The sequence below is a fragment of the Microcebus murinus genome, chromosome 1, assembly GCF_040939455.1.
Source record: "Microcebus murinus isolate Inina chromosome 1, M.murinus_Inina_mat1.0, whole genome shotgun sequence".
Lineage (NCBI taxonomy): Eukaryota > Metazoa > Chordata > Mammalia > Primates > Cheirogaleidae > Microcebus > Microcebus murinus.
Window position 1 is genome coordinate 162897471 of NC_134104.1, and position 26485 is coordinate 162923955.

A 26485-nucleotide genomic window follows, 5' to 3' on the forward strand; every position below is an offset into this window, starting at 1 on the left:
TTGTCTCCAAAGTGTAGGGAGCAGCTCATACCTGTTAGAGCCATTTTATTTAGAGACAAGAAATGGTTGATACAGTGGCACCTTTGTATCTAGGAGTGTTTGGCCTTTGTTTTCTTCCTTGGCACAAAGGATCTCCTGCTGTTGGTGAAGGCCCTTGCAGGCTGCAGTTTAAATTCAACGGGAAAGTGGTCGCTGACATCCAGGGCCTGTAAGGAGAAAAGGAAGGTAGGTTTGGGTGTCGGGAGAGGCCCGGGAGCGCGTTCATTCCAGTGACTAGCAAACTCAGGCACAGGAAGGGGAGATGGCATGCCTGGAGCCACCCAGCAGAGCACACCTGGTGAGCATTGTCCCTGGATCAGCTCCGTCAGGAATTTGGGCAAGTCCTCAAATCACAGAGTCATAGGTTCTGAGACTCAAGGTCCAGGGGCCCAGCGTTGTGCCCTCCATGGTGACCGGAGGGGACGCCAACGCCTCTTCCCAGGTCGGCAGCACAGCAGGACAGGATGGCAGCCTTACCTCCTCCTCAGTCAGGCTGTAAGCCTTCTGGAAGTCGAAGACACCGCCCGACCCGGGAACAGCTGAGCTGACGATCTCTTGCCCCCTGAGCACGATCCTGGAGCAAGGGCAGGAGAGTCGTGTTAACCCACCCTGGCGACCTCTGAGATCAAGACAAGGGGCTTTGAGCAGCCGGCTCTCTTCATGCGGTGCTCCAGTCCAGACCTGTTTGGGGCATGTGACACGAGAGGACATGCCTGCGTTGTGGGGCAGGGTCAGTTCCTGCTGCCGCCCTGCGGACACCAGGACAGCGTCTCCCATGTGGACAGGCGTCCCGGGTGGCACAAGAGAAGCCTTAACCTGGTACATGGAGACTATGCCATGCAACCATGACTTGAGCACTGAGAAAGTTGCCCCTTTTCAATTATTTTTCGTGTTTCCCAATTTGGTTATTGAGAAGTTCTCATGTAGGTGCTCACTCGTCTCTAATACCTGCCTAAGCTCCCATTTTGACAGAAAGAGAGCAAGCGGCAGCCTCCACACATTCTGCAAGCAAGGAAATTAAGGCAGAATTTAGCACAGTGCAGTTTTCTGGGCTTTTTTTTAATTTTAAAAATGTATTAAAATCTCAAAAGTTCCATTTATGGCAAATGGTGCTGTTTTCTTACTTTAGTATTATAAAGTTTCCTTTAAAATTTATTTCAGTAAGAAAGTAATGGATTAAAAGAAAAATACAGGGGAAAAACCCTAGTATAAGCGCTTTGCAATGATGATGAAAATAGGGCTGTGGTGGTCAAATGCTTTTGGAAATAGACTCTACCCTAAGTGGGGTGATGGGCTGGAGTGCTCATGGCCCTGAGCGACTGAGTAAGGAGGCCCACAGTCCTCTGCGACTGCCCGCAGGCTCTCTCCTATTCTGACCAGTGGCTTCGGTTTCCATGTTTGCTGCCACCACCACGGTTAACTTTTAACTCAGCCAAATGTGGACTTTTCACATTAGGTCGGAAGCTAAGCTTTAAGACCCAGAGAGCAAAGAACAATATATTTAAGGCTCCTCTGTTTCTGACTTCTAGGCGTGTGTGTGGCTCAGCCAGCTATTCACGGTGCATTTTCCCAGGCAGGTTCTGGCCGCCGTGCTGCACACCAGTGCCCTGCACGTGGGGGTGTTCAGCACATGACAGAGCACAGAACAAAGACTGGAATTGAGGCCATATCTTCTAACTCCATATTTTTTTTCTTTTTCCTTTTTTGTTTTTTTGAGACAAAATCTGACTCTGTTGTCTAGGCTAGAGTGAGTGCCGTGGCGTCAGCCTAGCTCACAGCAACCTCAAACTCCTGGGCTCAAGCAATCCTCCTGCCTCAGCCTCCTGAGTAGCTGGGACTACAGGCATGCGCCACCTTGCCCAGCTAATTCATATATATATATATATATATATATATATATATTGTGTTGTCCAGATAATTTCTTTCTATTCTTTCTTTCTATTCTTTAAGTAGAGACGGGGTCTCGCTCTTGCTCAGGCTGGTCTCGAACTCCTGAGCTCAAACAATCCACCTGCCTTGGCCTCCCAGAGGGCTAGGATTACAGGCGTGAGCCACCACGCCCGGCCCTAACTCCATATTTTAAACATCATTTTTATGGCTTTTTAAAAGCCACAGAAGTTATACATGTTGTTATGGAAAACAGAAAATTCAGAGCATTAAAATAAGAAATTAATCTTGAGGACTAAACTCTGATCTTTTTCTTTTGCTAAAAACTCCTTCCTAAGGAGGCCAGCTGGGTCGGGCTGACAAACGGTAAATTCCCACTAAGCGGCTTTTGTTAACCAAATAAAGTGGTGGTTTACTTCCCAACCAGATTCTGGTATGGCATTAATATCACCTAAAAGATAAGAAGCCCCTACCATAACTCAAGCATCCTAACAGATGCCTATCATAAATTTAAAATATCTTAACTCAAGCATCCTAGCAGATGCCTATTCATAAATTTAAAGCATCTTAATGTTAGAGCGGAAAACCGCAGTACCACAGAACAAAGAGACAGGGTCACTGAGGCTGAAATAATCAAAAGGCGTTTTATTGACTAGCTCGAGCTAGGGTCCGAGTCCCAGAGCACCGATATGGTGGCCTCTATTGGGACAAAGACCTGGCGCACTGTGGGACGGAGCCCTTTATGCCCTAGGTGCAGAACCTGTCCACACGCTTGCCCTTTACATTGATTGGTTGGCCCCTTGTGGCCACCCGCCTGCCCCTTACATTGATTGGTTGGCCCCTTGTGGCCACATGCTTGCCTTTTACATTGATTGGTTGGCCCCTTGTGGCCACATGCTTGCCTTTTACATTGATTGGTTGGCTCTTTGTGCCCTCGAGCTTGCCCAACTTTTTAAAAACAAGCAATATACTATAAGCTAAAAGAAAGCAGTTGGCCTGAGGCTTCACATTTAAAGCATCCTAGCAGGCATCTGTCATAAATTTAAAATGTCCTCCTGTCTGGACATCCCAGAGTGCTCACATTCTTATCTCAAAATAAGCATATCCTTTCTGGTCTTCTAGATAAAGTCTAACTCTCTCAGCCTGTGAAGCCTCAGGCTAACTGCTTTCTTTTAGCTTATGTATATTGCTTGTTTTTAGGAAGTTGGTTTGAGCGGACTGATCGCAGTAAATTTGGGGATGAAACAAAAGGGCAAGCGCGTGGGCACAAGGGGCCAACCAATCAATGTAAAGGGCAAGCGTGTGGACAGGTTCTGCACCTAGGGCATAAAGGGCTCCGTCCCACAGTGCGCCAGGTCTTTGTCCCAATAGAGGCCACCATATCGGTGCTCTGGGACTCGGACCCTAGCTCGAGCTAGTCAATAAAACTCCTTTTGATTTCAGCCTCAGTGACCCTGTCTCTTTGTTCTGTGGTACTGCGGTTTCCCGCTCTAACATTTGAGGGCTCGTCCAGGATCTCGCAGACCTCTGAACAAAATTCAGGACTGAGGGAGGAGTGACTAGAGACAAGGTTTTCTGGAGTACGCTGAGTAGTCAGGACCGACAAGGGACCTAGGCGGACGCGCTGGTGGGTCGTGGGTGGGGGTCGGAAGGAGATGCCCTCCGACCCCGGGAAATCCCTATGGCTGACCTAGGAGCTGGAGGCTCGGTCAGAAGGGAGTCAGGGAGGAAGTCTGGACTAGATCGGTAATTGTTTGTGTCTTTCATGTTTGTCTGTGTCGTTTGGAATCCCTGGTTGAATGTTCGTGTCGTCCTCTGTCATTAATAATTGTTTTTTTCCCCTTGAATGGCTCATAAGAACCAACCATAAGGGAAGCTAAAACAGGATCTGACCGAGGCCAAGTGTTGCTGCCCATTTTTGCGAGCAGCAGCAGCAGTGGGCAGTAGGGGAAAGAGAGACTGCCAGTGACACCCTCGACGGCAGCGCCTAATCAGACGAACTAATTTTACTTGTTTTCTTAGATCTTCCAGGCGTACCTTGTGTCCCTCCCCTCTGCAGGCATGGGACAGACCCGGTCAACACCCTTGTCCATCTTGGTAGGCCATTTTAAGGATGTGAGGGCAAGGGCACATAGTCTTTCCCTGGAGGAAAAGAAAGGAAAGTTCATCACCCTTTGCGAGGCAGAGTGGGCGACCTTTGGGGTGGGATGGCCACGGGAAGGGTCATTTGGACACCTCGCTCATTGAAAAGGTACAGGAGGTAGTCTTCGGCCGTCACGGCCATCCGGACCAGATCCCTTATATCATAGTTTGGCAGGATCTGGTCCAGGATCCACCATCATGGTAAAGACTATTCTGCCCGCCACTAAGGAAAAGGCCGAAATTATGGTAAAAAAAGGAGCAAGGAAAAAGGAGGGGCAAAAGCCACAACCCACCGGATTACCCCCCTCGGGGGTCACCCCCTGCCCTGCCGGATTCCAATCATTCCAATCTATATCTGGACCTTATAGATTTGGAGTGGAATTCGCCCCGCCCTACAATCCTGAGGCGGCTCCACCGGCCCAGGGTGCTGCAGGGCCTCCGGTAGAGGGCGCGGCCTATGGCACCCGGCAGCGAACTGGTCGGACTCCAGATCCAGAGCCAATAATGGCGCTCCCTTTACGGGCGTGGGACCCCCTGGGGCGGATGGAGAACAGGCGCATCAGTACTGGCCCTTCTCCACTAGTGATCTCTACAATTGGAAATCCCAAAATGCTAATTTTTCTGAACATCCGAGGGATTTAATTAACCTTTTAGATTCTGTCCTTTTCACTCACCAGCCCACATGGGATGACTGCCAACAGTTGCTTAAGGTTCTTTTTACAACTGAGGAAAGAGAGAATTCAAGGAGAAGCACGGAAGCTGGTCCCAGGGGAAGATGGCAGACCCACCATCAACCCACGGGTCATCAACCAAACCTTCCCACTCGAGCGACTGCCCTGAGACTACAATGAGGCTGGAGATAGGGGGCGTCTCCAGGTCTACCGCCAGACTCTGATGGCTGGTCTCCGGGCAGCGGCATGAAAGCCGACAAATTTGGCTAAGGTAGGAGATGTGCGTCAGGGGCCTGAGCAGCTTACCTAGAGAGAATTATGGAAGCCTTTTGGCAGTACACTCCGATAGATAGATCCCACCGTAGAAGAGAGTAAAGCGGCCGTCATGATGGCTTTTGTAAATCAGGCAGCCCCAGACATTAGGCGAAAGGTGCAAAAGATAGATAGGCTGTGCGAGAAAACTCTACAGGACTTGCTAGAGGTGGCAGAAAGAGTATATAATAACAGGGAAACGCCCGAAGAGAGGTTAGAGAGACTAAGATTGGAAGATAGGAAGTTTCAGGCGGGCGAGGCTCACAGGGCGAACAAAGAAATGGCCAAGATCCTGCCAGCTGCCACAGGTGGGTTCCAGCTCCCATATCATTTCCTCAGTGAGGTCCATCCTGACCCACCTATTTAAAATTCCGACATGTCCTCCTCCCAATATACCTTACTCCGCTCTAACTTTTCTCTTTTCTATATCACTAACCACCTTCCAACATACTATGTCATTTACTTCAATTGTTTATTGTCTATCTTCCTCGAACAGGAAGTTTCCCAAAGGTTGAGATCTTTATTTTGTTCACCAAAAACACTAAGTGCCTAGAATTTTGTCTGGCACAAAGCAGGTACTCAATATGTATTATTACATAAATTCAAAATGCAGAGGTACTTTTACAAATGCACCAAATAATCAAATCAGGTAAGAACGATTCAGCAGTTGTCATTCTCAAATCAAAAGCCAAACGGTTTCACGGCGCTGGGATGCAGAGCTGGAGCGAGCATTGCATGAGTCCTGGGCATGACCTTCAGTGATACATTTAGTGCTCCTGGTGTTTCTAAGATTCCTAGTTACCAGTTTAACTTCACCTCTCTAAGATGTTCATACCAAAAGTATTTCTACAAATTTAACTACTCTCAATAAGAAGCAAACCAACCCTAATCAACTTTTTCCATCTCCACAAAACAGAGCCAGGTCTACAAATGAACTAATAGCAAAACTATCCTGCAACTTCACAGTTGCAGGCCTGTGGGATTTCTAGGCAATTTAAGTCAGAGTGGGAGAGAGTTTTAGCTGGGATACTCAGGTTGTATACCAAGGCAGGTGCTCCAATACTGAGCCGGCAGTGAAATGCAAGGAAGAAAACAGGAACATAGTTAGAAGCCTCTTCTTGGAGGAGTGAAAATAGCTAAAACACAGGATGGTAAAAATCACACTTTCCTTGGCTCTAAAGCCCCAAATCTTTTTTTCTTATGGGAAGAGGAAAATGGTTAAAAACAAGAGCTAAGTACGCGTGTATAAGATGACAGGGACAGTTTCACTCAATGACTTAATTAATCTGAACACAACATACTTACAACGAAAACTACAGGCCTTGAAACAGGCGTCAAGCAAGAAACACATCATGCCCCACAGACCTTCGTGCCATCGCTGCTTAAGGGTTTTGACTAATGGTTAAATGGTGGTAATCCAAACAGGTCCCCAAATGGAACTTTCACCTCAGCATGTCTCTAACACTCTTAGGATTGCTAAATAACAAGATCTTTGAATAAATTAAAGGCAAAATAGCACACATCTCGTAATCTTTTCATGAATCTTTTTAATGTACCCACTCGCTAACAAAGACGTAAGATCAACATGTCAATCATTAAAAATAACCATCTAATGGTCTCCAAAAATTTATAGACTGAATCACAAACAATACCACATAACAATACACATATATTACTGTCATTAAATGCTTTGTCTGTTATTTTCACTCATACCTCTTTATCAAAAGTATATTTGTATGATACTACCTACTAATCAAGATGTTTTTATTCTTAAGATCAACTCTTATTTCTTTCTGCATCTACAGCTGCCCAGGTTTCTTCAGCCTGGGAATTTCAAATGTTTGTTCATTTTACCATTTACTTTTCATAAAGTTTCCTGGTTCAAACTATTTCTCAAGTACTGTAACTGTTATCCCTGCCACATGGTGTGCTGGCTTAAGTCATCACTTGCGAAGCCTCAGGCCAACTGCTTTCTTTTAGCTTATGTATATTGCTTGTTTTTAAAAAGTTGGTTTGAGCGGGCTGATTGCAGTAAATTTGGGGATGAAACAAAAGAGCAAGTGCGTGGGCACAAGGGGCCAACCAATCAATGTAAAGGGCAAGCGTGTGGACAGGTTCTGCACCTAGGGCATAAAGGGCTCCGTCCCACAGTGAGCCAGGTCTTTGTCCCCATAGAGGCCGTGTCGGTGCTTTGGGACTCGGACCCTAGCTCGAGCTAGTCAATAAAACTCCTTTTGTTGATTTCAGCCTCAGTGACCCTGTCTCTTTATCCGGTGGTCCTACGGTTTCCCGCTCTAACAAGCCAATTGCCAGCCAAGAAATCTTTAAACCCACCTATAACCTGTAAGCCCCCACTTCGAGATGTCCCACCGTTTTGGGCCACACCAATGTATGCCTCTCATGTATTGATTTGTGACTTTGCCTGTAACCCCTGTCTCTCTGAAAATGTATAAAACCGAACTGTAACCCAGCCACGGTGGGTCCACTTGCCCAAGGCCTCTTGGCAGTGGCTCCGGGTCATGGTCCTCAAATTTGGCTCAGAGTAAATCTCTTTAAAATTATTTTACAGAGTTTGGCTTTTTTCCATTGACAATCTTTTTTCCATTGACAGTCACGTGTATTCCCACCATCCTTTGGCATACATGTGTACAAAATCAGGGTCCTTTTGGGAGATATCTTATGTAACCTGTTCTGCTGCCCTGCCTGATCTATTGTGGACATCTTTCCTTCTGATTGGCTGTTCTTCTGCAGCATTATTTTCGATCACACCCTACCCCTCATTTGCCAGGGGATAAGAATGGAGCTGGAGAAGGGACTTGACCTGCCCAAGGCCACATGCTGGCATGGGGGCATGGGCAAGTGAGGGAGTGGCCGTCTCCCCCACCGTGCTGGGAACTTTCACGTGGGGGAAGGGCAGGCTGGGCACTTGGTCTCCTGTAACTTTCCTCCTTTAGTTTCTGCTTTGCAGAGCAATGACTTCTGCAAAGGAAACCCCAGCCCCCAAAGCCCCAAGGGGAACAAAGGAGGTCATGGGATGGAAATGAAAGGCAGACCTCAAAACCTGAGAAAGGAGAACGACTAGCCTCTCTCTCAAAGATGGCCATCTCACGCTTGAACTGCAGTCACTGGCCGCTGTGGGACCAGGCTCCCTGGAGTTTCTTAACTGTGCTTTCTTCTCTGCTATAGAAGATCACTGACATTCACCTGCTACAGGCACTCCCACCTCCCTCCAGATTGAAGAAGCAAGGGTGAAAGCCGCTTGAAAATCCCCACAGAAACTTTAAAAGTACAAAGGAATGCTATTATTTAAATGTACGCATTTGCATTTAGTAATACCTAGCAAAAGCTTTACACGTGTAAATACTCTTGCATGAACAGGTCTCATTTTTAGGGTTGTTCCCTGAGGAAATCATCAGTATTTCCACAAAATGCACTTACAGGATGTTCATTCCGGCAGCATTGATAACAGCAAACCCTTGGTAATAACCTAAATGCCTAGTGATGGGTATTGAGTGAATAAACTGGTAAATCTTTATGATGTAAAAATTAACAGCTAATGAATGTATTGAGCACTTGCCATATGCTAGGCACTGTGCTGGCAGCTCTACATACACGATCTCATTTAATCTCACCATATCTCCATGAGTGAGGCACTCTTAGAGTCTCCATTCTACAGGTGAGGAAATGAAGACACGGAGAGCTTAATTCTCTTGCTCGCAGACATATCAAGTGGTAGAGTAAGAATTTGAACACAGGCCTGTCTGACGCCAAAGCCAGTGCTCCTCTCTGCTGAGCTACCGTGCACGGACCACCGTGTGGGGCCATGGTGGCCATACGCTGCACAAGGTACCCAGTGGAGGGGCTGACATGTAGTTGGCTCAGATCACCAGACCTCATGCTTCACTGCTCCGAGGGCTGTATTTCCCGAGCACTCCACGCACTGTGGGGCTGACAATTTCCTGCAGGCCCCTACCTGTCATATGCACATTTGGTGCTCTTCTTCACTGTGGTGTCCTGCTGGTCCCCAATCAGCCAAACGAATCTGGGGTTGGTCCTCAAGCGGATGTTCTTCCAGGCCTTCTTGGGGACGTAGCTGCAGCCGGCATTGAAGTCACCCATGAAAATGAAATTCTGAAAGACATGATTGGGCCCTATCACCTGGCGGGCACTGCTGCAGAATGCTTCCGCCCGCCTGCTGGCAGGGACGCCACCTCCATGTCCAGTAAGTAAGGGGTCTGTGATGGGCTGAGTTGGGGGTGGGGAAGCAATTCATAAGTCAAAATCCTAATTTCTAGTACTTTAGAATGTGAATGTATTTGGAGATAGGTCTCTAAAGAGGTAATTAAGATAAAATGAAGTCATATGGGTGGGCTTTAATGCAATATGACTGGTGTCCTTTTAAAAAAAAAGGGGGAGACTAAGACACAGAGGGACACAGAGGGAAGAACATGTAAAGACACTGGAAGAAAGTGGTCACCTACAAGCCAAGGAGAGAGGCCCCGGAAGAAACCAACCCTGCTGACACATCTTGATCTTGGAATTCTAGGCCCAGAACTGTGAGAAAATGGCTCTCTATTGTTTAAGTCACCCAATCTTTGTACAGTACTTTGTTATGGCAGCCCTAGCAAGCTAATACAGGGTCTTTCTTAATTTTCTTTTTGCTTTTTAAAAGAAAGGGCCATGGTTTAAAGCTGAGTCATAGTTTTGACGAGTGCACGACAGCAAATGTGTGCCAGGGAGGGTGTTGAATGGGAAGGAGGTGTTTGCTGTTCTTAGTCACCACATAATTCAGCATGCAGAGTTAGGTGGGGATAAAACAACCCAGCTAATATATTCCCTGATCTTTTGTCTCTGACTCAAATTACTGTAGGGTATAAACATATGAATGAATCAACACCTTTTGTTTCCAAGCAGGAAAAATGAATTTGGGTAGTGTATGACAGGCTTGGCACCACTCTTTTTATTTCATTGTTTTGCTGCATTTTTTTTTTTTTTTTTTTTTTGAGACAGAGAGAGTCTCCCTCTGTTGTCCGGGCTAGAGTGCCATGGCGTCAGCCTAGCTCACAGCAACCTCAGACTCCTGGGCTCAAGTGATCTTCCTGCCTCAGCCTCCGGAGTAGCTCACTACAGGCATGCGCAACCATGCCCGGCTAGTTTTTTTTCTGTATATTTTTAGTTGTCCAGCTAATTTCTTTCTATTTTTTTAGTAGAGATGCGTCTCGCTCTTGCTCAGGCTAGTCTCAACCCCTGAGCTCAAACGATCCGCCCGCCTCAGCCTCCCAGAGGGCGAGGATTACAGGCGTGAGCCACCGCATCCGGCCTATTTTATTGTTTTGAAGTTGGAAACTTATTCCTGTGGAAAGTCAGTCTGTGGAAGAAGTGGGAAGAAGCTTAACACTTAGGTGTGAGCATCGACTACAGTCGGCAGCCACAGGTCAGCCGAGCGTCGACGGTAGCGTTAACAACAAAACTTGACTTTCCTAATTTTCCATTTATCAAAATAAAATTGTGACCATTTAAACAGAACGTAATGAAAACACACGTGTCTATGCTACCTGTTCTGATTCACATGACAGGTAAAGCTGCCTGTAAAGTAAAACCAGCTCTCAGTGCTCTCGAGCTTTGCTCACCACACGCGCCAAGACGGGCTGCGGCAGCGCGTGGGGCCGAGTGCGGCGTGGGGCCGAGTGCGGCGTGGGGCCGAGTGCGGCGTGGGGCCGAGTGCGGCGTGGGGCCGAGTGCCGCGTGGGGCCGAGTGCGGGTGGGGCCGAGTGCGTGTGGGGCCGAGTGCCGCGTGGGGCCGAGTGCCGCGTGGGGCCGAGTGCCGCGTGGGGCCGATTGCCGCGTGGGGCCGAGTGCGTGTGGGGCCGAGTGCCGCGTGGGGCCGAGTGCCGCGTGGGGCCGAGTGCGTGTGGGGCCGAGTGCCGCGTGGGGCCGAGTGCGTGTGGGGCCGAGTGCGGTGTGGCGCGGTTTCTGCCGGGAGCGCGGCGAGGTGGTTAAGGAGAGGGGCATAGAGTGAGCTGTCCGCCCTCACCCAAGGCCACCATCAGAAACTTTCTAACTTGGAAATATTTTTCTCTGCAGGGCTCTTGGAACAGAATTTTAACATTCCATAATACAGAGGAAGTGTCAGATTTCCTTGTTTGCACTATTGTTCAGGGGCATTGCTGACTTAAGAGTTTTCTTCAGAGCATTTTACTTTGACCTTGGTGATCACAGTTTCTCCTGAGATTAATGGACACAGTTGAGGACAGAATGTCATGAGTGAATGTCATCACTTAACATGAGTGATCACCAGCTGCTACTGATATAGGCTGACTTGCTGAACATTCATTCCCTGTGTGCCAAGCCCAGCATTAAGTAGTTTGTTTGGTTTTGAGACAGTCTCGCTCTTTTGCCCCAGGTAGAGTGCAGTGGCATGATCATAGCTCACTGCAACCTCAACCTCAGGAGTTCACGACCAACCTGAGCAAGAGTGAGACCCAGCTAATTTTTCTAGTTTTAGTACAGATGGATCTCGCTCTTGTTCAGGCTCGCCTTGAATTCATGAGCTCAAGTGATCCTCCCACCTCTGAGAGTGCTAGGATTACAGGCATGAGGCACCACACCCCTGTCCAGCCTAAGTGTTTTTAAAGTTTAATTTATACCTCACAACAATAAACACTGAGAGGTAGAATGGCCCATTAACTTCTGTAGAAACAGGGCTGAGAAATTAAGGGACCTGTTCTAGGCCACACAGCTGGGAGGTTGAAGTGGTACCGAGAAATATCGCGCCCTGACCTGCCTCGCTGAAGGCCTGGCATCATGAGAGTCCCCTCTTGTCCACTGTCGGGCCACCCATGCCTCTCAGTCTGACACTCACTAGATGCTCAGTGTGTTCTAGTTGAATGGATGAAGGATTTCATAATTTTTTCTTTTTCTTTTTTACAATTTTCAAAAGTATTTTTATTATATTTTACTTATTTAAAATTTTAAAAAGCCCCAATAGCTGGTTTAGTCTCACTCTGTTGCCTAGGCTAGAGTGAGTGCCGTGGCGTCAGCCTAGCTCACAGCAACCTCAGACTCCTGGGCTCAAGCGATCCTGCCTCAGCTTCCCCAGTAGCTGGGACTACGGGCATATGCCAACAAACTCAGCTAATTTTTTCTATTTTTTTTTTTTTTTAGTAGAGATGGGGTCTTGCTCTTGCTCAGGCTGGTCTCAAACTCCTAACTTCAAGCTACCCTCCTGCCTCGGCCTCCCAGAGTGCTAGGATTACAGGGATGAGCCACTGCACCCGGCCAAGGATTTCTTAATTTTTCGAATGAATGAATGAGTCTATTTACTAATAAGCACTGAAATACACCCCTCGCCTTCTCCATGTCCCAGCTCTGATGGACTATGTTCACACTTTACTTGACTCATTTTGCACTCTGAACAGCAGAACTGAGGAGGAGGAAGGGGGATCCCAGGAGTCACATCGAAAGGAGAAAAGAGGAATAGGAAGAAGAACCCTGGGAGCACTTCCGTATTTGCCAGGAGCTTTCACAGACACTCACAGCAGTCCTGTCTTCCAAAAGCAGCATGACTGAGGCCTACAGGGGCAGCAGATGTGTGCCCCTGCTGTGAGAACAGCACCCCAAGAGTCTCTGGGAAACCACCTCTCCCTCCTCCACCTTCCTTCACGAGGCTGGGGTGAGCTGACACAGATTTAACCAGTCAGGAGTATCTCAGCCCCTGGTCACAGTGATTGGCTAAGGGATGGACATGTGACCCAATTAGAGCCAATGAACCTCAATGCCAGGGCATTAGTTGCATTATGGGAAAGAAAACTTGTCAGTTGGTCTGGAGATTGCTGGCCCATCCATCCCCAAGGGTGGAGCTGGCCTGAGAATGGAGCCCACACAGAGGAAAGGAGGGCCAAGAGATGGCAAGGAAGAGAAAAACCGAGCCCTGATTACCTTTTCTGAGCCTGATTATCTTTTCTGATCCAGCTGTGCCTGAACTACCCCCAGACATTAGTTGCACCGACCAACGCATTGCTCCTCCTTTTCATGAACCATGTTAAGATCCTGTTGGTTGCAACCGAAAGACTCCTGACCTCTCTCTGCCCCATCCTTCTCGTTTGTAAAATGGGAATGATAAAAACTGTATAGCTACCTCATGGGATTATTGAGAAGATTGAATGAATAAACTTGCCCATGTCAAGCCTCAGCACAGCTCCTGGCCCCAGCGGTACGGGAAGTGCCGGCACCGCCGCTAACGTGCAGCGCACCAAGTCCCACGGCCCACGCAGAGGGGTCCAGGCAGATTTAGCAAAAAGGATATTTAGGGCTGAGGAAAGGCCCCAAACGAGGCTGTAAGGCCCCAAATGAGGCCTGCATATGCCCTGACCCCTCGCCCGGCCTGGAGAGGCCTCATCCCACTCGGCCCAGCCAGAGTCTGCCCAGGCACACGGGCACCACCTCTGCCTCCCAGCGGCGTTTCACGTCCAGGTAGACATCGGCCAGCTCGTCCATCTCTTTAACGGATGTCTCGGGGGTGGTGTGCAGGGGAACAATCACGAAGTCCTTGACAGCTGCGGAACAGGAAAGAGGCGGAGGTCACACACATCCCTGCTGAGGTCCCACGAACACTGCTCAGGGAGACAGGCTCTGCCCCAGAAGGCCAGGCTGGGTCGCCAGTTCTCAGACAGCCCAGCCAATGGCTGAGATTTTAATGATCTTAGGGTGATTAGGCTGCTTATTTTTAGTGCATGAAAGACTTTTTTCTCCTGCTTGGCTTTCAGCTGAGACAAAGCTGGTAGACAATGTTCCTTGCTGGCATGGTGGATGCTATTATTTTCTTGTGTTTTTTTTTGCAGACTTGTGTTTTCTTTTTTTCCGGAATGTATTTTTCTTCTTTATTTATTAAAATGAGAAATACAAATTGTATATATAATATCTATGATTATATTTTCTATGTTTTAAAAATAATAACCCTGTTTGGCTTTTGTACTAAGGAAAAAAATATTTCTTCTAATTAGAAAACAAGGGACGCTTATCAGTTTATACTTCTTTTGTCATCAGAAACAGAAACTCTGAAAAGCTATTTAAAAATTTAAATGGTCTTTGGTGAAGTATCTGAAAACCTTCGCCCACCACTGGGGGCCTGAGCAGCGTGGGCAGCCTTGGGAGCCGCACCCGCCACCTGCTCGAGCCTCCTCCTGGCACGGCTCCTCAGTGTGCGCCTGCCTCGCTCTTACCTCCTGAGGCAGGGTCTGTGGAGGGGCTCACTGCTCAGGTCCCCCAAAGGGGAGCCAGGACTCAGGCCTGCCCTCTCTGCCACCAGCCTCATGTCTAGCTCTCCTTCTCAGCCCTCCACGTCACTCTGCATCCTCTTTCGGGGGCCCCCTGAATACTCCACCCTCTTTCTCACCTCTGCCCTCCAGCAGTGTTGGAAGCTTCTGTGTTCACTGTGTCCTCCGCCTGGAATGCCCTTCCTCCAGTCTTCTGGGTGGCTGCCTTCTTCACAGCACAGGCCAATGTCACCCCAAAGACCCCCGTCACCCTGCCTAAGATGGGCACCCCCCCACTATTCAGTGCCCCCTGCTTATTGCTTCCTTTATGCTCTGAGATCACTTTCTTCACTCCTTTGGCCCACTAGAACCTCGGGTCCTTGAGGGCAGGCCTCTTAGTCACCCTTTGCTTCCAGTGCCTGGCACATTGGAGGCGCTCAGAAATGTTTGTCGACCGAATACATGGATGAATGAATGATTGGATAAGTGAATGAATGAAAGAAAAGGGAAGTGAATACCTAACTCCTTCATTTTCAATCCTAGATTGAGGGGATGTAGGTTTCCTTGTACAGGAGAGAAAACTCCAAACAGGCAGCACTTGCCCAGGGGAGACAAGGAGGGCAGGGCAGGGTGGAAGGGTGGAGGCTCAGGATAAATAGGTTTATTTAGCAGTTCACAAAGACTCAGGAATCTCTTTCAGAGGAAATAATTATTTAGGGGTGGGAGTGGGGAGCTCTCCAAACACTGGCCTGGTCAGCCACATGGAATTGTGCATGTGACAAAGACGATCATACACATGCTCTCTGAAGGGCATTTCTTGCCCTCTGTAGCCCCTCTTCCTTCTCTTTTTCTACTGGGAATTTCCCTACTGCTCTCCCATGTTTGTTTTCCTAAAATAGTCTGCCTTGGAGCTAATTAACCCTACGCAGAAATAGTTAACTTCATAGTTCATTTACGTGGGTGTAGTATAGATATAGATGTACATACTTATAACTCCACATGCATGTATTTGGTCATGATCTGTCTCCCTTACTACAGTATAACTTCACAAGGACAGGGACCTTGTCTGTCTGTTCTGGTGCTCTCAACAGAGCCTGGCACATAGTAGGTACTGAAAAAATATTTGATTCTATGTGGCTGCAATCTGCAAAGCAAATTCTTGACTTTTCATTGAGTGATGCATAGTGTTTAAGAGCATGAGCTCCTGAAGTGGTAGCTTACAACCCTGGTTCATCCATTTCAATAGCTGAGCAGCTCAGAGAAGTGACTTCACCTTTTTGAACCTCAGTTTCCTCAAATATAAAGTGGAGATAATTCCAGTTACTAGGAGGCCAGCCCCTAATCAGGGACCCGCACAAGCACCATCCTGACAGTGCGGGGGAGAACCGAGCCGGGTTTCCTCTCTCCCTGCAGTCTGTGGAGGGCACAGCTATGCACCTCCTAGAGGAGAGTGAGCCTCTAGGCTGGGGGTTCACCTTTGGTGGCCAACACTCAGGACTTTTTTTTGAGACAGAGTCTCACTCTGTTGCCCAGCCTAGAGTGCCGTGGCGTCAGCCTAGCTCACAGCAACCTCAAACTCCTGGGCTCAAGCGATCCTCCTGCCCCAGCCTCCCGAGTAGCTGGGACTACAGGCATGCACCACCATGCCCGGCTAATTTTTTGTTTCTATTTTTAGTTGTCTGACTAATTTTTTTTTCTATTTTTAGTAGATACGGAGTCTCACTCTTGCTCAGGCTGGTCTCGAACTCCTGACATCAAGCGATTCTCCCGCCTTGACCTCCCAGAGTGCTAGGATTACAGATGTGACCCACCATGCCTGGCCATGCTTAGGATATTTTAAAATGAAGAGTTGTACTTGACAAGGACCAAGGAATTGTGGTATCTAATGTTTGTGAGCCTAAATGTTCCAAAGAGAGTGGAGGTACCACTGATTCCAGAAGACATGTTCTAGACTGGGGCGGTCTCGAGTCATGGCATCTGACAAGCAAGACTGGTGTCATCAAACTAAACTGCACCCTTTACACACATTGGAAGAAGCAGTGCATCGCCATCGCCAGCCTGACGCCTCCCTGAAGACTCTGCGGGAGCCTGAGCTCCTGTTCGGGGCTGCTGCCCTTTCATGGGCCACCGGGGAGGCCATGGACAAGAGGGGCCTGTGGGTCTCACCAGTGTGAGGCGAATGGAACCAAACCACAAAAGGCTCCCTGGAAAACACGTCTCCATCTCCATGCTGATTGTCAGGGTAGAGGTAGCTTTTCTTCACAGACACCAGCTTTTCCCTAGAAGAGAAAAAAGGAAGCCGTCTCGCTGAGTCAGTTGCTTTCTTCCAAGAAGCAGAGATGCAGCATGACTTTGTTAGCCTCCAGAGAAGACTTGAGCAGGGGGAAGGTATCTTTTGCCTGGGAACAAGGCTGAGTTAATTCTTCTCAACAGCCTGCACCTTTCGGGAGCTCAAGATCTAAGCCACACCAGGTTAGTCATCTGGGCACCCACAAGTCCAGACTTAAAATAAATTACTAGCAGGCACGAGACAAGAATATGAAGTTCAAGAGTCAGTTTTGCTGGCACTTCAGGCTCCCAGCTGTGAGCCAGGACATGACTATGAGGAATAAAGAACTCCTGGTCCAGACAACCATTGAGCCAACCAACAAATTAGGTGTTAGGAGGACGCTTGTGTTTTTTAGTTTGAAGAGTTAATACTTTGCGTCAGCCCCAGTTTTGACAGCAATTGTTTTGATCAACATTGAGATCTAATTAGAGATCAAAATCTGGTTTTGAAGAAAGATAGGCATTTTGATTCAATTCATAATTTATTAATGGACCATGATCCAAGGAGCAAAGATTATACTTACTTGTAGAGAAAGGCATACTGTTCTTTATATGTTTTTCTTCCAAGACGAGAGCTAATAACATAGTTGTATGTTATGCCTCTCCTTGAATTTCTAGGAAATATAAAGATTTCACATTGTATCTTAAAGAAAAGCATTCTCCTACTATATATGTTTTCCTCCCTCCAATCTGCCTCCATATACCCAGTGGCATCATGTGGAAGGACTATTGTTCACCATAACCTTTGAGTCCAACAAGAAGGGCCGCCACTGACTGAAGTATAGCATCTGCCAGGGCCTTTACAGCCGTTATTTCTTGCCTCATGAGGTGAGTATTTCTTTTTATAGTTGCTATTCCCCTTCCTAGTTTGCAAATCAAAGCTGGAATCTGAACCCAGATCCAACTCACCCCAAACCCACAAGCTTTGGCCTGTCCTTTGGGAGGCCATTGAGATCGTAGAAGACCCTTTGGGCCAGAATCAGCCCCAGACCCTGCTCTGGCCCTTGGCTGGGGCTGCAGCTCATCCTCATCACGTCACCCACTGGTGCCCACGCACCACTCCTGAGCACTTATCATATGCAGGAGCATTCTCTCCTTTGAGAACCACCAGACATTTTCTCACCAATCCTGGGACTATGGATTTTTCCCTAATATATTCTTTTTAACAGTACTTTTTAGCTCAGCCTCTTATCTGCTTAGTTCATTTCTCTCTTTGTCCTGACTCTCCGCCCACCTCCACTATTCTGCTTTATCGTATTAAAACCAGCCGGCTGAAAGCTCTCAGGGCTGTGGCTAAGCGAGTCGGAAGCCTGGGCAGTGCTGGCCATGTGATCTGGTGGTCAAGTGCAGGCTCTCCCCCTACTTTCAGTTCCCTGTGACTTTTCAGATGGGCTTGCACTCGACCTTGAGCCCCAGAGGCCCCACCTCTGCCCACTGTACCCGTTCAGCCTCTCCATCAGCACAGGGCAGATCGTGTTGCTGCTGTCCTTGATCTCCATCAGAAGGGCGATGTCACAGCGCTTGATAATCTGCGAGAGAGAATCCCAGGGGCTCGAGGCCATTTCCCATAAATAGTAAAACCTTTTATTGGGATCTTTTTGTGTTATGAGTATTGCATTGTGTGCTTGTTAAAATAATTTAATTTCTTCGCTGTACTAAATGAAGGAATTCCTGAGGTAGGTGCCTTTATTATGCCCATCCTGAGGCTCAGGGAAAATAGAGTAAATTATCTGGTTACCCAACTAGAAAGTGGCTGAGGCAGAATCTGAACCTTAGCATCCCAGTCTAGAGCCCACGATCCTGACCCCCTCACATCCTACCTTTTGGCTTTGCTTGAATAATTACAATAATTATTATAATAATAAATACTAATTAAGCCCTTAGTAAGCAAAGGTACTAGGCTGGATACTGTAGAAATAATGAGGTGTAATTATAATGATAATAATCATAAGAGCTAACATTTATTGAGAAACTATTCTGAGCCTCACAACCTTATGAGATGACTGTGATTATCAGCCCATTAAAAATAGGCAGAAACCAAGCTGAGAGTGGTTGAGCAACTAGCTTAAAGTCACACAGACAGTACAGGTGGCGGAGCCAGGATTTGAGCTCAGGACTGTGTGACTACAAATCCCACCATGCTAAACTGTGAAAATACAGTCCTGGTTCTCAAAGGCTCATAGTTCAGTGAAAGAGACAAATGGAAATGACTAGCTACGATGTGAAGCAAATAAATTTTGTGCTAAATACAAGTCACAAGCTGTGGAAATGTGGAGGAATAATTAATTAGTTCTTCCCAGAAGATTAGGGAAGGCTCCCAGGAGGAGGCGATGTTTGAACAGGCCCTGCAAGGTGAGAAGGAGCTCAGTGGGAAAAGAACACAGGAGGGCTCCTTCAGGGCAGCAACGGCCTGGAGACCAGGATGCAGACCAGTCCTTGCTGACCACTGGGCTGTTCTGCACATGGCTTCCTGTGGGCTCAACGACACACAGTTTGTTGGTCAAGGATAGGGCATCCCCAAGGTTAATTTTGTCCTCTCACATAGCCACTAAACACATGGAACAGGAGGGTTGTGCCAGCGGCCCTCTACTTCCACAGCACATGTTCTGATGTTCTTGCTCCATCTGCCGAAGGATGGAGCAGGGAGACATGCCAGTACCCACGTGTCCAGGTGCTTCCAGGACTGGGCGCTCAGGCTTTAACCACTTCAGTACGAGCCACAGATGAACGCGCACAGCCCAGCGTCGACTGTAGCCGACAGCCACAGATGAACACGCACAACAACTTTAGCCAACAGCCGTGATATGAAGGTGCACAGCCGAGCATCAACTTTAGTCAATAGCCGTGATATGACCTTTCTAATTTTTCATTTATCAAAATGAAATTGTGACCATTTAAACAGAACGTAATGAAAACATACGTGTATATGTTACCTGTTCTGATTCACATGACAGGTAAAGCTGCCTGTAAAGTAAAACCAGCTCTCAGTGCTCTCGAGCTTTGCTCACCACACGAGCCAAGACGGACTGCGGCAGCGCGTGGGACTGTGAGTGCGGCGCGGCACGGTTTCCGCCGGGAGCGCCGGACCGAAGTGGTTAAGAAGCTGCCCCAGGCGGGAGACCCACGTGTGCAGTGACTGAGAAGAACTATGTCCCAAGTCTGGACCCTTCCACAGCCAGGCTGGAAATCCGTGGTGTCAGCCACATGCGGCTCACCGGGGGGCTGGGTGCCACTGGCCAAGCCAGCCCTCCTAGTCACTGGTGACTGTCAGACTTTTCTGGAAGGCATTTAAAAACACATATACCCTTTGGTCCAGTTTTCCCACTTTGCAGAATGTTTCCATCATAAGGAAATATCCAATACTTCTCTGCACCTCAGTTTCCTCATCTGTCAATTGGGATGATAATAGTCAGTCCTTCACAGGGTTGCTGTAGGCACTTAGAACAGTACCAGCCACATAGGAGGCATGTAATAAATTATTCTTTTTTTTTTTTTTTTTGAGACTGAGTCTCACTCTGTTGCCCAGGCTAGAGTGAGTGCCGTGGCGTCAGCCTAGCTCACAGCAACCTCAAACTCCTGGGCTCAAATGATCCTCCTACCTCAGCCTCCTGAGTAGCTGGGACTACAGGCATGCGCCACCATGCCCGGCTAATTCATATATATATATATTAGTTGGCCAAATTAATTTTTTTGTATTTATAGTAGAGACGGGGTCTCGCTCTTGCTCAGGCTGGTTTCGAACTCCTGACCTCGAGCAATCCGCCCACCTCAGCCTCCCAGAGTGCTAGGATTACAGGCGTGAGCCACCTCGCCCGGCCATAAATTATTCTTACTTGTACAGATCAAAGAAGGAGATTCAATGCAACAAGAAAATTGGAAACAACCTAGGTATCTCCAAACAGAAAAGTATTCAATGAAGTATGTTGCAAACACAGGATAAAGCACTATATGGCATTAAAAATCAAGTTTTAAAAGAATATTAACATCACAGGAAATATTTCTAATATGAAAGCAAAATACAAAACAATGCTATCTATGCTATAAAATAAATGCAGACTTAGTATTTATTTTTGCACAGAAAAATATCCATAAGAAAATTACCTAAATGTCAACAACTGTTATCTTTCAGTGATAGGATAAAGGGGGACTTATTTTTCTTTTTTATATGTTTCTATATTTTGAAAATAGTCCATAATGACTATTTTTTACTTAATATAATTATTTTATAAATTATAAAGAAATTTATAATTAAAAAAATTTATACCTTTATAGTTTTTAAAAACTGTAGTGTTATTTTAGAAAGAAAACTGCTTGGTGAGGAAGGAATTGTAGGGGAAGAGGTGATAGCCAAAATTTAGCAGAACATGACAAGTACATTTCTAAGTTATTTAATATAAGCTAGATGAGTTGTCTTATATAAAGTGCCTAATATAGCACCTGGCACATAGGGAGGGCTTCATAAGAGCTAGCTCTTACCACTGACTCCTCAACGTTTATGATAACCCTTTGATGCCAGACCTCTGAGTATCCCTGCTGTGTAGTTGGATACTCTGAGGCTCAGCGAGGTTTAGCCATTTGAACACCAAGTGAATATGGGATAACTATCTACACTATAGAGCCTTTTCTTGACCTCTATACTCAACAACCACGGAAATCAGCATGTCCTTGTGACTGCTCCTCTTCAAAAACCAAGGTCCCTTTTGTGAGTGTGACCCATAAGTGCAGGGCAAATATGGACCGTGGTTCAGGCTCCTTTTCCTGAGTAGAGAGTTCAGCCCCCAGATTTCCTGTTTACAATCCCTTTTCTTGCTTAACAAGCAGTTCTGAGCCCCATATCGCCAGCAGTTACTGATTTCCACTTCCCTTGGGCAGTCTCCTCGGCACCTCTGGGAATATATTCTATACATGAGAATCTACCCTGCAATGAGCAATGGCCCAAGATCCCATTATCAAAATTCTCCTGGAAATGCAACCTGTAAATTTGGCTGGTTGGCCTTCATCCATCCACCAATCCATCCATCCACCCTTCCATCACACATCTATCCATCCAACAAAATCTATCACGAGCCTGCCTGCTGCGTGCCAGGCAACACGCTGGCCCGCTTCAGCTCCAGCTGCTGGCCTAGCGCCTGGCGTGAGTGAGGTGGGCGAGGGAGGGAGAGAGGCCCTACTGGAACCAGTGAAGCCAAATTCATGAAGCACAAACATCTTTCTGAAATTTGTTTCCATTTTTCTTACACTGCTATGAGGAAGATTTAGAAGCACAAACATCTTTCTGTTTTTAAATCTTCCTCATAGCAGTGTAAGAAAAATGGAAATAAATTTCCTATTCAATCCTTTAAAAAATAATTTTGTTATAATTTCCTAATTATAAAAATAATGTTGCTTATTGTAGAAAATTTGGAAAATAGAGAAAAGACAGAGAAGACTATAAAAATCATTGATGAGGGCCGGGCGCTGTGGCTCACGCCTGTAATCCTAGCTCTTGGGAGGCCGAGGCGGGCGGATTGCTCAAGGTCAGGAGTTCAAAACCAGCCTGAGCAAGAGCGAGACCCCGTCTCTACTATAAATAGAAAGAAATTAATTGGCCAACTGATATATATATATATAAAAAAAAAATTAGCCGGGCATGGTGGCGCATGCCTGTAGTCCCAGCTACCCGGGAGGCTGAGGCAGAAGGATCACTCGAGCCCAGGAGTTTGAGGTTGCTGTGAGCTAGGCTGACGCCACGGCACTCACTCTAGCCTGGGCAACAAAGCGAGACTCTGTCTCAAAAGAAAAAAAAAAAAAAAAATCATTGATGACCTACAACCCCACACCCAGACACTTTTCCATTTGATTTCTATATTTATTTATAAAATTGGCATCATAAAGATTGGTCCATTGGCTTGAAGTGTGGACTTTGAGTCAAGTGGCCTTGGGTTCATGACTGACTTTGATTAAGTCACTTAAGCTCCCTGAAACCCCAGATTCCTTCTCAGTGACCTGAGACAATAACAGTATCCCCTCATGGGGCTGCCATGGGGATCAAGTGGGCAGTCTCAGAGACACAAAATGTCTGACAGATACACAATGCCCGGCCCACTCCCGGCACGGAACAGGTGCTCAGCGAGCAGTGGCAGTATTTATCGTACCGTGTGGTGCCAGACTGTTCGGTATCACACAGTTCTTTAGTTGGAAATTATGTTGTGTTTTTCCCTGATATAATTAAATATTCCATTTTTAGGTCCATTCTCGACATGTTTCCCTTGTTATATTTCAGACCATGAGAAAGATATCTCCCCCACTCCACTGTGTCAGGAGAGGCTCCAAGCATAAGAGCTCTGGGAAAACCCTCCCAGAGCCGCGACTCGAAAGCCTGAGATTTCCCGGCCAAGGCTGAGTGCCTGACTCCTCGCGAGAGGGGGGTGACGTGACTGCGAGCGCCGTGCTGAGGGAGCCGGGCCTCCTGAGCCGGGGAAGCTGTGGTCTGTGGGGCTCGTGAAGCCCCCTTTTGTGCCTCTGAACTGTGGGGCTCGTGAAGCCCCCTTTTGTGCCTCTGAACTGTGGGGCTCGTGAAGCCCCCTTTTGTGCCTCTGAACAGGGAGCAGCACAGCGTGGGGGCGAGGAGCCCGGGTTTAGCCCTCACTCTCCCCGACAGCCCGGGCAGCTCCCTTCGCCTCTCTGAGCTCCAGTTGCCTCATCTGCAAAATGGGCGCAGTGATCAGAGTGGATGTGAGGTGGCACTCGGCGGTGGCATGGTGAGGGCCTGGCACACAGCACACATTCCGGAAATTGTAGCTGTTGTGTGCTGTGAGCTCTGTGCAGAGGGAGACAAGGCCCCACACCCAGCACCGCGTCCCCGTGGGTGTCCGGCACACAGCCTGCGTCAGTGGGTGCTTGAGAGATGAACAAGCTCTGCTCTGTAAGGGCACAACCTGAAGAACACACAGACAGAATGAGACTCGGCTAGGCAGGGCCGGCACCAGGACAGCTGCCCGTGGGGCCGGTGGGCCAGCCCAAGATGGAGAAGGCAGCCCCTCACCCGCCCGCCTCCGGAGTGAAGGTCAAGGCAGCAGCCGGTGCTGCCTGGCGCGTCTCTGACGTCCACTTGGAAGAGTGGAAAGGCCTCTCGCTTGTGTGGTTGTGTTCAGTGCTGGCTCTTCTCCCCTACCCGCTGTGGAAACCTGGTTAATCGACTCACTCTGAGCCTCAGTTTTCTCAGTTATGAAGTGGGGGCACAGCCACCTAAGTCATAGTATTAAACAAGAATATAAAATTCCTGGAAATAACTCTATTCTGAATGCCTGGCATTCCGGGCGATTGAGAGTGCTCTGTTGGGCGGTGTTTGGGGATGGCCTCTTAGCAGGATGGATTGGGGTCCATGGGGAGGGAAAGGCAGCCATGAGCAAGACTTCAGACACACCTGGCAGGACATGGCAGCTCAGGGCAGATGTTGAGTGTAGGTCCCCCAAAATGGAATTCCCAAGGAATAAAAAGACAGCAATTTAAGAATGTGGTGACATCAGTGAGGAGAGTGATGGGAACTGAGCAGGTACTCAGGCCTGTGGGCCGTGTGTGAAGGAATGGGGAAGTAGATTCCTCACAAGTCAGGTTCCCAGGGAGCCGCTGTGTCATGGCTCCCGCGGGCTTGGCATGGCTGTCCTGGTTAAACAACATCTAGAAGGCCTTGGGTACCCTCCAAAGGGCAGGGCTGTCCAGCTCTGAGACGCACATCTAACTAATGACAACAACGCAGCGGCTCTCCCTGCCAACACCTGCCTTGCTCCAGGCTCTGCTAGCGCCTCAGGCACCTGCGTTCTCTCAGCCGGGCCTACAGGTAGGGTTAGCCTCATTTTACGGAAAGGAACTGGAGGCTCAGGGAGTTGGAGGGACTCCAAAACTTATGCAGCTAGCAGGTGAGACCTGCACCCAGGGCTCCTGGGGTTCCCACCACACCATGGTGCCTCCGGGGGTTACTAGGGTAATGACACCCTTTCCAGGGTCCCAGGAAAATTTTTACTAATAGTTCCCAGTATCAAAAATAAATTAACCTGTAGGATAAAGAGAGTCAACTGACTCCAGAGAAAATGAGTGAGGAAGGCATGAGCTAAGTGGAGATAAAGAGCAGAGCTTGGAGTGGGGTGCAGGCTGAGGGGGAGCAGGGGAGAGGGAGGGAGGAAGGAAGGAAAGGAAGAAGGAGAGAAAGAGACAGAGGGAGGGTCAGGATGGGATATAGAGGGAGGCAGGAGAGAAAGGGGGAGAGAGAGAGTGTGCATGCGAGCCAGAAAGCTGTCCTTCACTGACGGATAAAAAGACCAGGCTGCGGCTGGGTGCAGTGGCTCCCACCTATAATCCTAGCACTATGGGAGGATCACTTGAGGCCAGGAGTTCAAGACCAGCCTGGGCCCCCCCAAAATTAAAAAAAAACAAAAGGACTAGGCTGGACTGGCTTTGCAGCTCCCCACCCAGCAGCTGTGCAGTTTACTTCATCTTTCTTTGTACGTCATCTCTTCATGGGGAGTAATAATCCTTCCTCATTAGCATTATGAAATGAAATCATCTGTTAATAGTGCCTGACACAGGCATTCAATGAAAGCTAATAAAAATCATCCTACTAGCCAACCCTCACCTGTTAAGGGCAAATGTTAAGAGCTTTCCATCCATCGACTCATGCAGTCCTCCCAGCAACCCTGTAGGAAGGTGCTGTTACCACCCCTTTTTTAAGAGGACCCAAGCCAGCTGCTACCTTCAACTTAAGGGCAACCTTCAGTTAAATTCCTCTGGAGTCTCTTAAAGCTGAAGACAGGAAAGAGGGCATGAGGGGTGTCCAGGATCCTACTGACCTGTACAATAACACCCATGGCTTCCTGGTCTTCCCTCTTGCTTTCCCCAAAGGACCTCACGTTGAAGGAGCAGATCCGCAGGGCCAGGGCGCCCTGGGCAGAGATGAGGAGAAGCAGCAGCAGGACCAGCCTCTGGGACATCCTGCTGCTGCTCTGGCTTCAGGGCTCCTCGAGAAGACAGCTGTGCTTGGTGTGCAGGATCCCGGCCACCTCGCGGGTAGTGCTGACTTATAAAGCCTGCATTAGATAACAGGAATTACTGGATTCTTCGTTGCTGCTTTCAATTCTCTAAGGAACTGAAGATCATGGGTTTAATCTCCAAGGAAATGAAGATATCAGGCAGCCTTTTAGGAGCCTCTGTTTTTGTCACCCTGGTAAGGAAATTGGCATACCTAATTTAGGCACCATCCTCCGCAAAGCCACTCATATCCCAACCGGGAGCCAGCTCTGACGTCTGGTCATCATGCCATGTGCCTTTTCCTGACAGTTGATGAACTCGGAAGTGGTCCGCCCCGGAGGGCACCTGGGGTGAGGGAACCTTCTGCTGGGGGACAGTGAGGCAAGAGGCATGGGAAATTCTGACGGGTTTTCTCTAAATCTCTGGGACTTGGCAGCCTGCTGTTCCGGGACACACCCAGGTACTGACTCTAACCATTCTGATGAGTGTAAGTTAAGGTTGAGCCTAGTTTGAATTACTTAATTTTTAATTTGCACAATTTAACACACCAAATACTGGCAGTGTGTTGCTAGGGAGAGCGATTGGGAATTTGCTAGAATGGGCCAGGAAAATGTCCATGGATTTTAAGAGCAAATAGCCAGTTAAGCCCCTGGAGAGACCCATGATTCAGCCCCAAATTAATGTTGGTGAAAGTTGTATGACCCTGGGAAAGGAAGGTCTTGCAAGAACTGTAGGATTTTAGTCCAAATAAAATGACTTTTAGAGATTTGGGCAGGAAGATAAAAAGATCTGAAAAGCAAAAGAAATGCAAAATCCAATCACGTTATATTTATGAACTTTGGCAAGGAC

At 47.9% G+C, this 26485-nt stretch overlaps 1 protein-coding gene and 1 long non-coding RNA gene across 2 annotated transcripts; one reads left to right on the top strand and one right to left on the bottom strand.

Moving 5' to 3' along the window:
• DNASE1L3 (deoxyribonuclease 1L3) lies at positions 1-26023 on the bottom strand. The gene is made up of 9 exons (XM_012789329.3): positions 25851-26023; positions 25459-25695; positions 18074-18162; positions 17158-17247; positions 16472-16584; positions 13494-13606; positions 9025-9182; positions 517-613; positions 1-206 (listed from the first exon to the last, which is right to left on the bottom strand). The coding sequence occupies exons 2-9, from the start codon at positions 25597-25599 to the stop codon at positions 90-92; spliced, it is 918 nt and encodes a 305-aa protein (XP_012644783.1). The 5' UTR covers positions 25600-25695; positions 25851-26023; the 3' UTR covers positions 1-89.
• LOC142874317 (uncharacterized) lies at positions 16641-18101 on the top strand. Its single transcript, XR_012922141.1, has 3 exons — positions 16641-16777; positions 17342-17461; positions 18021-18101. It is a non-coding gene; the product is annotated as an uncharacterized LOC142874317 (long non-coding RNA).
• Positions 26024-26485: the final 462 nt, after the last annotated feature.